Raw genomic sequence first — 15226 nt, forward strand, 5'->3', positions numbered from 1 at the left:
CAAAGGAAACCATAAACAAGACCAAAAGACAACCCTCAGAATGGGAGAAAATATTTGCAAATGAAGCAACTGACAAAGGATTAATCTCCAAAATTTATAAGCAGCTCATGCAGCTTAATAACAAAAAAACAAACAACCCAATCCAAAAATGGGCAGAAGACCTAAATAGACATTTCTCCAAAGAAGATATACAGACTGCCAACAAACACATGAAAGAATGCTCAACATCACTAATCATTAGAGAAATGCAAATCAAAACTACAATGAGATATCATCTCACACCAGTCAGAATGGCCATCATCAAAAAATCTACAAACAATAAATGCTGGAGAGGGTGTGGAGAAAAGGGAACCCTCTTACACTGTTGGTGGGAATGTAAATTGATACAGCCACTGTGGAGAACAGTATGGAGGTTCCTTAAAAAACTACAAATAGAACTACCATATGACCCAGCAATCCTACTACTGGGCATATACACTGAGAAAACCATAATTCAAAAACAGTCATGTACCAAAATGTTCATTGCAGCTCTATTTACAATAGCCCAGAGATGGAAACAACCTAAGTGTCCATCATTGGACGAATGGATAAAGAAGAAGTGGCACATATATACAATGGAATATTACTCAGCCATAAAAAGAAACGAAATTGAGCTATTTGTAATGAGGTGGATAGACCTAGAGTCTGTCATACAGAGTGAAGTAAGTCAGAAAGAGAGAGACAAATACCATATGCTAACACATATATATGGAATTTAAGAAAAAAAAATGTCATGAAAAACCTAGGGGTGAAACAGGAATAAAGACACAGACTTACTAGAGAATGGACTTGAGGCTATGGGGCGGGGGAAGGGTGAGCTGTGATAAAGCGAGAGAGAGGCATGGACATATATACACTACCAAACGTAAGGTAGATAGCTAGTGGGAAGCAGCCGCATAGCACAGGGAGATCGGCTCGGTGCTTTGTGACCGCCTGGAGGGGTGGGATAGGGAGGGTGGGAGGGAGGGAGACGCAAGCGGGAAGAGATATGGGAACATATGTATATATATAAAAAAAAAAATTAACTTGTAAATGAGCTGTATTTAATTTGCTTAAAAGAAATTGAGTGCTTATATACATTCTCAGAAATATAAAAGAAGCTCACTAGAATACATTTCAGGTTCGTGTGATCTGGGAAATATTTAATATTGAATTAATATTTGGTATTAGAGCTAGCTTAAGCTTGTGGTCTTAATTAATACAGACCTGTCTTTAGAGACATCAACATTAAGCACAATACTTTCATTGTACCTAGGGCTATTGAAAGTCAATAAATGCATATTGTTTCTGTTATGAAATTTGTCAACAGGGAAAATAACCTGATATGATTAAACTTTTAAGTTAAAAAAAAAAAAAAAAAGAGTCATGTACCAAAATGTTCATTGCAGCTCTATTTACAATAGCCCGGAGATGGAAACAACCTAAGTGCCCATCATCGGATGAATGGATAAAGAAGATGTGGCACATATATACAATGGAATATTACTCAGCCATAAAAAGAAATGAAATTGAGCTATTTGTAATGAGGTGGATAGACCTAGAGTCTGTCATACAGAGTGAAGTAAGTCAGAAAGAGAAAGACAAATACCGTATGCTAACACATATATATGGAATTTAAGAAAAAAAAATGTCATGAAGAGCCTAGGGATAAGACAGGAAGAAAGACACAGACCTACTGGAGAACGGACTTGAAGATATGGGGAGGGGGAAGGGTGAGCTGTGATAAAGCGAGAGAGAGGCATGGACATATATACACTACCAAACGTAAGGTAGATAGCTAGTGGGAAGCAGCCGCATGGCACAGGGATATCAGCTTGGTGATTTGTGACCACCTGGAGTGGTGGGATAGGGAGGGTGGGAGGGAGGGAAATGCAAGAGGGAAGAGATATGGGAACATATGTATATGTATAACTGATTCACTTTGTTATAAAGCAGAAACTAACACACCATTGTAAAGCAATTATACCCCAATAAAGATGTTAAAGAAAAACAACAACTTCCAACAAACAAAAGTCCAGGACCAGATGGCTTCACAGGGGAATTCTATCAAGCATTTAGACAAGAGTTAACACCTATCCTTCTGAAACTATTCCAAAAAACTGCAGAGAAAGGAACACTCCCAAACTCATTCTATGAGGCCATCATCACCCTGATACCAAAACCAGACAAAGATACCACAAAAATAGAAAGAAACCAATATCACTGATTAACATAGATGCAAAAGTCCTCAAAAAAATAATAGCAAACTGAATCCAACAATACATTAAAAGGATAATACACCATGATCAAGTGGGATGCAAGGATTTTTCAATATCCACAAATCAATCAGTGTGATACACCACATTAACAAACTGAAGAAGAAAAACCATATGATCATCTAATAGGTGCAGAAAAAGCTCTTGACAAAACTCAACACCCATTTATTATAAAAACTCTCCAGAAAGTAGGCATAGAACCTACCTCAACATAATAAAGGCCATATATGACAAACCCACACCAACATCAGACTCAACGGTGAAAAGCTGAAAGCATTTTCTCTAGGATCAGAAACAAGACGAGGATGTCCACTCTTGCCACTTTTTTTCAACATAGTTTTGGAATTCCTAGCCACGGGAATTAGAGAAGTAAAAGAAATAAAAGGAATCCAAATTGGAAAAGAAGTAAAACTGTCACTGTTTGCAGATGATGCAATAGTATTCAGAGAAAATCCTAAAGATGCTATCATAAAACTACTAGAGCTCATCAATGAATTCGGTAAAGTTGCAGGATACAAAATTAATACACAGAAATCTGTTGCATTTCTATACATTAACAATGAAAGATCAGAAAGAGAAATTAAAGAAACAATCCCATTTACCAATGCATCAAAAAGAATAAAATATCTAGGAATAAACCTGCCTAAGGAGGAAAAAGGCCTATACTCTGAAAACTATAAGATGCTGATGAAAGAAACTGAAGGTGACACAAACAAATTGAAAGATAGACTGTGTTCTTGGATTGGAAGAATCAATATTGTCAAAATGACTATACTACTCTAGGCAATCTACAGATTCAATGCAATCCCTATTAAATTACCAATGGCATGTTTCACAGAACTAGAACAAAAAATTTAAAAATCTGTATGGAAACACAAAAGACCCGAATAGCCAAAGCAATCCTGAGAAAGAAAAATGGAGCTGGAGGATCCGGTCTCCCTGATTTCAGACTATACTACAAAGCTACAGTAATCAAAACAGTATGGTACTGGCACAAAAACAGAAATATAGATTAGTGGAACAGGATAGAAAGCCCAGAAATAAACCCACGTGCCTATAGTCAATTAATCTATGACAAAGGAGACAAGAATATACAATGGAGAAATGGTGCTGGGAAAACTGGACAGCTACACGTAAAAGAATGAAACTAGAACATTCTCTAATACCATACACAAAAATAAACTCAAAATAGATCAAAGACCTAAATGAAGACTGGATACTGTAAAACTCTCAGAGGAAAACATAGGCAGAACACTCTGACATAAATCACAGCAATATCTTTTTGGATCCACCATCTAGAGTAATGAAAATAAAAATAAACAAATGGGACCTAATTAACCTTAAAAGCTTTTGCACAGCAAAGGAAACCATAAACAAAATGAAAAGACAATCCACAGGATGGGAGAAAATATTTGCAAACGAAGCAACTGACAAGGGATTAATCTCCAAAATATACAAACAGCTCATGCAGCTCAATATCAAAAAACAAACAACCTGATTGAAAAATGGGCAGAAGACCTGAGTAGACATTTCTCCAAAGAAGACATACAGATAGCCAAAAAGCACATGAAAAGATGCTCAACACTGCTAATTATTAGAGAAATGCAAATCAAAACTACAATGAGGTATCACCTCACATGAGTCAGAATGGCCATCATCAAAAAGTCTACAAACAATAAATGCTAAAGAGGGTGTGGAGAAAAGAGAACTCTCCTACACTGTTGGTGGGAATCTAAATTGGTACAACTACTGTGGAGAACAGTATGGAGGTTCCTTAAAAAACTAAGAACTACCAGGCTTCCCTGGTGGCACAGTGGTTGAGAGTCCGCCTGCCGATGCAGGGGACATGGGTTCGTGCCCCAGTACGGGAAGATCCCACATGCCGCAGAGCGGCTGGGCCTGTGAGCCATGGCCGTTGAGCCTGCGCGTCCGGAGCCTGTGCTCCATAACGGGAGAGGCCACAACAGTGAGAGGCCTGCGTACCGCAAAAAAAAAAAACAAAAAAAAAACTAAGAACTACCATTTTATCCAGCAATCTCACTCCTGGGCATATATCCAGAGAAAATCATAATTCAAAACGATACATGCACTCCAATGTTCAGTGCAGCACTGTTCACAACAGCCAAGACATGGAAGCAACCTAAATGTCCATCGAGAGGAATGGATAAAGAAGATGTGGTACATATATACAATGGAATACTACTCAGCCATAAAAATGAATGAAATAATGCCATTTGCAGCACCATGGATGGATCTAGAGATTATCATACTAAGTGAAGTTAAGTCAGACACAGAAAGACAAATATCATAGGATAACATTTATATGTGGAAGTTAAAAAAATGATACAGGGGCTTCCCTGGTGGCGCAGTGGTTGAGAGTCCGCCTGCCAATGCAGGGGATACGGGTTCGTGCCCCAGTCCGGGAAGATCCCACATGCCGCGGAGCAGCTAGGCCCGTGAGCCATGGCTGCTGAGCCTGCGCGTCTGGAGCCTGTGCTCCGCAACGGGAGAGGCCACAACAGTGGGAGGCCCACGCATCGCAAAAAAAAAAAAAAAAAAAAAAGATACAAATGAACTTAAAACAGAAACAGACTCACAGACTTCGAAAACAAACTTACTGTTACCAAAGGGCAATGGTAGGGGGAGGGATGAATTAGAAGTTTGGGATTAAAATATATATATAGTAGTGTTACTATATATAAAATAGATAATCAACAAGAACCTACTGTATAGCTCAGGAAACTCTACTCAATATTCTCTAATAATCTATATGGGAAAACCATCTGAAAAAGAATGGATATATGTATATGTATAACTGAATCACTTTGCTGTACACCTGAAACTAACACAACATTGTAAATCAACTATAATATAAAATAAAAATTAAATTTAAAAAATCTGTGCCCTAGACAGGTAATAAAACTGTATATGACTTGATACACACACACACAACTGAGTACGAGTAAAACTGGGAAATCTGAACAAGGCTGGTGGATTACATTAACATCAATGTCTTGGTTGTGATATCCTACTACAGTTTTATAAAATGTTACTATTGGGAGAAACTGGGCAAAGTATATAAGGGATATCTCTCTAGTATTTCTTACTGCATGTGAACCTATAATTATCTCAATAAATATGTAAATGAAAAGAGGATCCATGCATTTTAACTGCTAGGTATTTAACAAATACCTAGTAAATTTCAGAACCTCCTGGGGTTGGGCATTCTGATCAAATCTTAAGAAGGACAAAGTAATTTTGAAGACATTGCTGGCCTTTTTCTTGATTCATTATCTAGCTAAGAAATAGCAAAAGCCTACATCAAGAAGCAAGAAGAAACATCCAGCCAGAAGGCAAGGCTATGTGCCCTGTCAGTTTAGAGTGATAACCACACTGTTCGCTTTGGACAGCACTCTAAAGTGAGACAGACACCCAGGGGCTGCTCAGGTTCCCCCTCCCTGGCTGATCAACAGGGACCACAAGGACAGAAAGTGTCATGACTTAGGCTGCAGTGGACTGGAATGAGGGCGGTTACCACTCTGCTCTCCTGCAATGCTGTCCACTGAGAGGGATTACTGAAAACCCAGAACAAGGGAGGATTATGCTGCAGGGATTCAAACACACAATACAAGGAATGGTTAAAGAATCTGGAGAAATTTAGCTGGAGAAGAAAAGACCTGGGGGCGGAAGGCAGTAGGCCACCGATAATAACTAGTTTTTTCAAGAAAGAGAAGGGCTGCCTGGATGAAGAGGAATTGGATTTGTCTTTTATGACCCCAATTAGTGGTAACCCCATTGGAATTTTCAGTTATCAACCAAGAGAAGAGATCTGGTCCACATTTTCTCTCTTCTAGGCAGTAAATAAAATGTATACTAACAGCAGTACTTCCAAGGGGAGTAATGTTTACATGTTAACATTCCAGGTCCCAAAAACAACTGCTGGCTCCAAAGCCAGAGCCTCTCCTTCCAGGGGAAGTTAGGAAACCAACATCCATTGTCCTGATCCGATCGAGGCACACCAAACACTCCACTGTGAGCAACAGTGCCTTCCTGGGAATTCCCTGGCAGTGCAGTGGTTAGGACTCTGTGCTTCTACTGCACGGGGCATGGGTTCAATCCCTGGTCAGGGAACTAAGATCTCGCTGCCACGCCGTGTGGCCAAAACAAAAACAAAAAAACAAACAGTGCCTTCCTACCTACGCCCACCTCCCAGAGAAGAAGCTTAGAGAATGATCAATGCGAAACTAGATTTGGACCGAACTCAGTGGTAAAGATTAGAAACAAAAAACCAAATGCGAAGGATATGAGCTAATTAATGAGCCTCACCTCACCTATCAAAGACTCACATTAAAGCAAGCTTTCAGTCCCCTGGATGTCAGCTGATCCCTCTGCTGCCCCCGAAGCAGTGATGTAATAAAAGGGGAGGGTGAATGGGGTCAGAAGACTGAGCTGGGCTCTCCCTCCATGGCCTACTGGCTGTGTGACCCTTGGTGATCACTAAAACGGTCCGGACCTCAGTCTCCTTAACTATAAACAAGGACAATGCTTCCTGCTGATCAGACTTATTCAGAAAATGCATGTTCAAGCTGAGGGTAAAGAAGGCTTCCAATAGAGGTTTGTCCCCTCTGAGCCTCTGTATGTTGGTGAACCACACCACCTTCCTTCAAAAAACTCCCTTTCACATTTTAACAAAGGAAAACAGTATCTTACCTCAATAAAAAACACGCCTATTACTACAGTTAATCAGAAACAGAAGCGCACATGCACACACACACACAGAAAACCAGAAAATGTGGACTTAATTTCAATCCTGAATCAATAATACTTACAGCTATAACCCGGTAACCCCATCCAGTCAAAGCCAAAATCTGCCGGAAAAATACATCAGCAGTTCCGCTGACGGGAGGGAGAAATATGAGAGGACACCTGATATTTCTGGGGCCTGCATCGTAGAGCGACCAGATCTTACTGTCGTCATCATCCACAATAATCTGGAGGGAAAATTATAAGAAACAAAATGAAAAACCTCATGGATTGGGTTTTATATAGTTATTTCAGCACTATAGTTTCACTGACAATTTTAATATTACTGCCTTGGTTGTTACAAGCTAATGAGGGGATCACACCAGACTAGCACATATAAAGAACGGCTGTCTCCACTTCCCTCTTCAGTGCTGACATAGTCCATGGAACTGCTTTATACTTCTCCCAAGAGCTGTTTTCTCTATCAGTTTTGAATTTTCCTCCCCAGCCATGATTATATGAAATTTATCATTTACCATTAAACAGTAAACTCTGTACATGGCATCTGATTTCTTCCCCATACTTCTGCCTCTGTGTGTGTGTGTGTGTGTGTGTGTGTGTGCGCGTGCGCACCTGCGCGCACGCACACGCGTGCATGTGCGCATGCGTGTGTGCACATAGGAGGAGGACAATTTGCAGAGTCATCCTTGGGTGCTGGCCCAGAGGGCGGGCTGGGATCAGCAGGGTCAGTGTGTGACCAGGGGAAGTGAGGGGAAGAAACGACTCCAGCCTCCAGGGAGAAACTGGGTAGAGATGGGACCTCTCAAAGAGATGCTTCAGGAGCCTGCTCTAGACCAAGACTCTGAAGGGGAGACCTCTGCTAGAGAGGAGGGACGAGGCAGGTATAGGCATCACTGTCCCCAGAGAATGTTTCAAACCATTCAGTCAGTGTGGGGAATGGGCTCAGGGAAAAACTGGCTTTTGGGGGAAAAGGGGGTAAGAAGGAGGAAGGTCATCAGAAACCTTCCTGATTTAGTGGTTCTTGACCCAAAAAGGGAAACAGATGAGCATTACATGAGCCGAGACAAATCAGAGTTTGGCAGATACTGAGTGTTCAACAGTGTCAAGAGTGTTAGCTACAGTATGCACTGCATGATAGTTTAATTTTTGTTCTCTTTGGCTGACTTTTTGGTATTTGGAAAAGTACATTAACTGCTTGAACTTTTGCCAATGCAAATCAACACTTATCCTTTTTACATTAAAAAGTTCAAGGTTCTATTTTCTGAGAGCTCCTAACTGGCAGTGCTGTGGGGCCCATGGTGCCAATGTGGGTGGCGGCACACTAACCGCGGTCACTGGCATCACTGGGAGCAGACAAACAGGGCAGGGCAAAGCCCAAAGGGCCCTAACCAACACCTTCTGGACTTCCTCGGGTGACAGTATATCTCATGATTATGTTTTTGCCCTTTGTATTTGCCACTCACATTTTTGCTTTTCCTGTTTCTTTTTGCTATGATTGTAGTAAACAAAATCTCAGTAACCTCTGACAGTGGTATGCGGTAAATTCCAACCTTATAATAATAAAATTCATATGAGATAAGATATTCAGATCTCTGAAATGAAAATCTAGCACTATGAAATTTCAAGCAAACTTTTCACGTCTTGTGGGCCAAACTGACCAAAGGAGAAAATTACATCAATGAAACTACTACTTCCAAGAATATTTAGGTAAGTTTGTGTTGTTTTGGGTCTGGTGATTAGCTTGCTGAGTGAGTCCATCAAGAGGAGCTCACATGAATCACTTGAGGGGATGGGACAAGGCAGAGGGACTCTGGGGGCAATTCTCCTAGCATGGGCAGTAGTTCCTGGGGTAGCAAGAAGAAAGGCGGGTTCCCTTTGGTAAGCTGCCAATTAGTTCTGGCTTTTTTTTAAGGAATTTTTTCTTTTTTTTAAAGAAGTTAATTAATTTTTTGGCTGCGTTGGGTCTTTGTTGCTGACTGCGGGCTTTCTCTAGTTGCGGAGAGCAGGGGCTACTCTTTATTGTGGTGCGCGGGCTTCTCATTGCCGTGGCTACTCTTGTTGCGGAGCATGGGCTCTAGGCGCGCGGGCCTCAGTAGTTGTGGCACGCAGGCTCAGTAGTTGTGGCGCACAGGCTTAGTTGCTCAGTGGCACATGGGATCTTCCTGGACCAGGGATCGAACCCATGTCCCCTGCACTGGCAGGCGGATTCTTAACCGCTGTGCCACCAGGGAAGCCCAGTTCTGGCTGTGAAGCCAGATTAATTTGATTTTAATTTAAACTCAACTAGACTGTGTGACTTTAACATGTTAACCTCCATGAACCTCAGTTTTCCCATCTGCTAAGTGGGCACACCACTATCCACTTTGTTAAACTGTTGAAAGAATTAAATAAGATATTTGGGGACTTCCTACAACAGTGCCAGGTATATAGCAGGTATTCTGTCTATACTTGGAGACTGTATCTCAAATTTCTATATGAAGTGTAATTCTGTTATCAATTCAAACTTGCATGATACTTCCACAGCTATCTATCCTGACAAAATAATTACAACAGAGACACAGATGTTCTTCAGATCATAGTACTCTAATATTTCTGCAAGGGGATCAGCAAAGATTTTATTCTGACACAACTTTTGTCTAGTGTGATCCCCAAACATTTGGGATTAACTTGGGACTCAGAGTCAACAAACTTCAATAGAAGTGTTTAGCGTTTTTAGACATCCCAGGCATATAAAGTTTCCAAAAGATGACTATGGCAGAATGAGTATATATCATGGCAAACAGAGGACCTATAATGTGACTCACTGTAAACCTTAAATCTGAGGAACAGGAAAATGCTTTCTAATAGAATCTAACTGCACTTACTGTACAGTTGCAGTTGCTGTCAGCTTTCTACTAAACTATACAGAGGAGTACACATATTCCTGCTTGCTTGAATATGTAAAAACAATTATAAAATAATGAGTACAGTTATTCTCACTTTTACTCTTGAATGAGTCTCAAAAGTTGATTGTACTTGACAGGGAAGGGGTGAACTTTAGGCTCTCCAACCCAGTCACAATACTTGGCAATAACCTTTACTCTCGAACACTACTAAGACATAACACCTAAATCACACATAAAAACAATTACAAGATTTTGCAAATAAGAGGTGTAGTAAAACCATACATACCTTTTTAAGGGGGACTGTACTTCTAAACCAGTTATAATCAGGAGAGACTTTAATCTCTCCCATGATTAGCTGAAATGGAGGTTAACCCTGAAATAAAAGCATGTGATGTTTCATGTCAAGAATTCATGTTTACATCAGCACTAAATGTAGAGTCTGGTCTAGCTCTACCAACAATACTTTAAAGGATAAAACTGAGGAAATGGGCTATTTCACCTTGTCGGCGTATACTTAAACTACAGAAAACAATTTGGTGAAAACCTATAATCATGGAGCAGGAAGGGCCCCAAGAGAGAATTATTCCAACCCTCTTAGTTCCTCCAGAAGAAGAGTCTGGTCTAGAAAATTTTAATGACTTACCCAAGATCCCACGGCTATTGCAAAACCAGGACCAGACACAGGACAGCCTTTTCTGACACCTGACTGTCTGTCCTAGTTAAATGATTCCAAATGCAGTAGCATAACCTATCTTTTGACAAGATCTTAAGAATCTATGCTAATAAAGATATTCCTGTCTGATAAAATTCTAGAGAACAGTCCATACTAGAAAAAGGAGTTAATGTAAGCCTGCTTCCTCATAAATTCATAAAATGCCGTAAATCTCACTCTAGGGGAACATAGCTTCAGAAACTCACACATAGTTTTTAATGCAAAATACAGGAAAACTTGCTGTTCATATGGATGTGGTTAAAAGTGATATAATGTACTCTGAAAGATCCATGATAAGATACCAGAATAGACCTGAAGGCACAATAACTAGCAACAAAACAAAACATGTGCCTTTAGAAAAAATGTGTGGTCTTCTGTTGTGAGATTAGTGATTTCCAGCTTTTATAGCTCTGTGACGTTGGAAAAGTCACTGACCCTTTTGGGGCTGTTTTCTCATCTGTGACTATTTCACCACTCTCTCTCCAAAGCGTTGGACAGTGCTTGGTACACAGCAGGCATTATCTGTTGACTAAATAAATGACTACATCCTAAGCAGGCCAAACTAGGCAATCCTAGAGTCCCTTTTAACCCGGGTACCTATGAGCTTTCCATTAGCTGGGCATCTTCAACTTAAAGTCTACCCCTCTTTGCTCAGGGATCTATGTTGTGTTGTAACAGGAACCTGAAAATTATAGTTCCTTGTTGCAGATTCTTATTGCCCAATGGAGAACTTCCACCCATCAGTTTGGAAGGATTCAAATGCTTGTTTGCATCATGTCCTCTACCCCAGCACAAGCCTGGATTTTCCTAGCAGGGCTAGGATGAGTTTGAGACCCTAGGACTTAAATCCTGCGATGACTCTGAACTGCCATTTTAGAGGGGCTGCTTCTCTGGACTGGTCAGGAGCTGGGGATTCTAAAACCAACGAATCTTCCTCCTTGGCCCTCCAAATCTTCTCCCTCAAGTACGCAGGGCACTGAGCAATCTCAACTGCAAACTAACCTTGGGGGTTACTAAACTGAACCCCAAGGAGATGGTAAATGTAGACATCCAATATTAAACTAGGTTTACAACCTTGACACTGTAATAATGGTCTCTTCTCTCAAGGCTAGGATGGTACTTAGAAAAGTTTATTAAAATCTTAAGTGGCTCTAAAATATCAAGAAAATTATCAGCCAGTCTTATGCTGAAAATCAGTGTGCACAGATGTATTTCTTATTCATACTGAAATAAAGAAAATCATTCTTTGCATATTCATTTTCTCTTAACAAATATTAACATGTTAAAAATTGAAGCCATTTGAACTACAGCCTTTCTCTGAGCTGGTCACTGCTTTTAATTGAAAGCAACTAGCCCATATAGTTAATTCCAGAATATTTTCTACCTAGACAGACTTGAAATATTTCTATATCATCTAAATATTGCCTAATGGAGACATTTTCTAGTATTGCAATACTATAAACAATCACTATTCGACAGGAGGAAATATCAAAAACATGTTTAGAAAAAAACCTACTCAACAGATTTATAAAACACTTTAGCTAATTAAAGCCAGAAAGTATGCTTCTAGATTCACCAAACTTGGGATAAAATAAAGTATTCATAGTTTGAATCAGTTGCAATCTACAAAACAAACTACCATACAAATACATATACACACATCATTCACAGGCACACACATTCACTGTCATCCACTTCTTCCCTCAGCAGTAAGTAGAAAGATGTTCCTCACCACAGTCCTCAGTATTATCCACTACCACCTAATATTATAATATTTTATAACTAATCTTGCTGGATGGAGAGATTCCACCCAACTGTGACTAAATTTTTGTAGAGGCAAGTGATTTTAACACTTGTGCTAGTTTGGCAGTACATGAAAGCTAAGATAGATACCAAATGTTGCATCTGACCAACTGACGTTTAAGTGAAAAAAAAAAAAAAAAAAAACTGCTGCAAAGGGAAAGCAGCTGTGAGTGGTATGAAAAGGAAGTTTGTTCTCCCAGCTCTCTTTCATCCACTTCAGGGGAATACTTTTCCAAGTCACAAGGGGAACATTCTGCATAGGGCAAAAAAAAAAAAAAAGGTTCACTGAGACTGTAACTCAACTGGTCAGTATTAAATAAGAAAGAATGTGGACCACGAACTCAATGCTGATTTGATCTCTCACAATTCTTCACAAAAACAAAAGCACCTGTTCATGTTGCTGGGAAAAGGGCTGCAGGAATTTTGCCTTAATCTTGCCTAAGAAAACCCCTCCTCAGGGAGTGCTCTGGACACCGGGGCCTCTCTGGCCCTTGTACTGCTCGACAATTAAACTGCTAGTTGTGAGTGTGCACCAAGAATTACATGTACTTATTCCTCAAGGTTTCAGCAGAACCAGCCAGTTTACAGTCCACTTATCCCTCAGGGTTTCAACAGACCCTGCCAATTTACAATCAGTGAAATTGCCTTTACAAATGTGTAAGTCATCTAACCAGTTTAACTAGTCAGATGTTTTCTTATCCTTTATCTCAATCATATGATCTTCGTATGGACAATCTGTGATTATTATTAACACCAGCAATAACGAAATATTAGAACCTGAGAGTCTCTGGGCAATGCCATTGGCTTTTTAATGCAAGCCTCCATACCTCACCACACCAGTACAGAGCTATTCTTTTTTTAAGTTTCCTCAGGGGGAGATTTACCCCTCCTTTCTTCAGAAACTTATTCCATTATCTTCTAAACCTCATGGGAGGAAAAGCTGACTACTTGACATTTTGACGGTGACACCTCATCTTGTACTCTGTCTTAGTATAAAAGCTTTTGAAAATTTGCACACAGCTATTCTATCACCCCTCAGTCTCTTGAAGCTTTGTGCCAACAGGAGCTGGAACATTGTAGGTGGAGACAAAGAAGCAGCATAAATGCAGAATTTACGACTCCCTAGGAAAAGTGAGACAGCCTAGCCCTGCTACTCTCCTCATGCCTCCTTCACAAGCCTCACACCTGGCCCGTACTCAGCAATGACAAAGGCATTTATCACTTTCAGGCTGAGGTGCAATCTCCAAAATAACTAGTCTGCTCAGAGTTCTTAAAAGTTTACAGGAAAAATATGTTCCTGGGCTGCAGCACTGTAGCCCAAAAATGGTATTACAGTTGTATGCCCAGGTCAAGCGCCCCACTGCCCACCCCAGGCGACCCACACACAGACCTCCACCTTCTCCCAGTCCCACTGATGACAGCTACACAAAGGCAGGGGCACAGGCACACCAATCACCCCCATGAACTCAGACTCGACCTCAGACACACACAGGGACGTGCAATCACGTGCATGGTCACATGAACCGACCCACTCAGGGCCACACTCACAAAGTCACACCGACAGAGGCAGCCGCGCACACTACAAACCATACTCACCTGCAGCCACAAACGCGTCACACACCCACATCCCCCGCTTCCCAGGGCCTCGCTCACCCCTCACCTGCCGTGGCCGCCCCCAAGTCCCTTTCCCTCCTCCCCTAGGCGGCTCTTCCCTCCACTACGGGTGCGGGCCTGGGAAGCTGCTGGGCCTGGGTCGGGGCCGGCGGCTTGAGCGCTCAGTAACCGCAAGCGCTGTGGACCTTTGGGGCGCGCTGGAGGGCCGGCCTTCGAGGGGCGGGGAGCGCAGCCAAGCGAGCCTCGGCCACCGCCCTCCCTCCTCCCGAATGGTTCGCGCAGCTGGCTCAAGCCTCGCGTTTCCGCGTTCGGAGGGGCGGGGCCACGCAGCGAGGAAGGGGTGGAGCTGCGTGACTCCGGCGGTCACCATGGCGACGGGGAGGGTTGGACCACAGGGTGAGACTCCGGCGCGTACATCCTGCCGGGTGCGGAGTCGGCATCGGCTCTGGCGGTGGCGGCGGGCGCAGGGAAGAGGTCCGAGGAGCCTCTGGGTCAGTTCTAGGTCACCCATGTGACGTGAGCACCTAGGGAGAGGTCGTGGGACTGGAAGAAAGGGGCGCCTGACCCTTGAGATCTGCCTCCGCCTGCAGTTCGCGCCCTCTTGGAGGAAGCAGATGCCGACCTTTTCTCTCCGCCGTGTAAAGCTTTGAGGGGATCCCTTTGGGTTACAGGCTTTGATGAACAGGGCTTTGTATACTCTCTTTTCTTGGCAAGATTTTTTTCCTTTGGCACAGCTACAGACGCCCTCCCTAATCCTCCACTGTAACGCCCCCACCTCCCTTCCCTGACTTGTGCTGAGGTCCTGGGGATTTCCGGGAACAGCTCCCACTGAGCCTCCAGCTCCTTCATCACTTTCCCTTAAAGGAATAGAGAATATTAATCTATTTATAATCATTTTTCTTAAGATGTTGCAGAGGTCACGACTCTCCTTTTCAGTAAAATATTTGGAGGTATGAAAAGGTTGAATAACATGTGAATCTCCTTGTTGGAAGTTTTTTAATGATCCTTCAACAAGATCCTGCTGAAAATGCCTCTCCCTAATCTGTGTTAGGGAAAACGTGTACCCTATTAAAGGCCTTTGCCTTTACCCTGGCAACTGTTTTGGGGATTAAGGTCAGGGGAGAATCCAAGTAAACTGCATCCTAAATCATGAC

The 15226-nt window shown here is 41.9% G+C and overlaps 1 protein-coding gene across 9 annotated transcripts in view; it reads right to left on the bottom strand.

Annotated features, from left to right (window-relative positions):
* SPG21 (SPG21 abhydrolase domain containing, maspardin) overlaps positions 1–14420 on the bottom strand; it is a 111578-nt gene extending 97158 nt beyond the window's left edge. For 4 of the 9 annotated variants that reach the window (XM_067750386.1, XM_067750349.1, XM_067750391.1 and 1 more), the window contains exons 1-4: positions 14055–14347; positions 10230–10316; positions 8522–8608; positions 7124–7285 (exon numbers count right to left, since the gene is read on the bottom strand). In XM_067750386.1, the coding sequence (XP_067606487.1) occupies positions 7124–7285; positions 8522–8608; positions 10230–10292 (312 nt within the window). In that variant the 5' untranslated portion in view covers positions 10293–10316; positions 14055–14347. The other 5 variants (XM_067750339.1, XM_067750401.1, XM_067750358.1 and 2 more) reach the window with 5 other exon arrangements.
* Positions 14421–15226: the final 806 nt, after the last annotated feature.

The sequence above is a fragment of the Pseudorca crassidens genome, chromosome 1 (genome assembly GCF_039906515.1).
Source record: "Pseudorca crassidens isolate mPseCra1 chromosome 1, mPseCra1.hap1, whole genome shotgun sequence".
NCBI lineage: Eukaryota > Metazoa > Chordata > Mammalia > Artiodactyla > Delphinidae > Pseudorca > Pseudorca crassidens.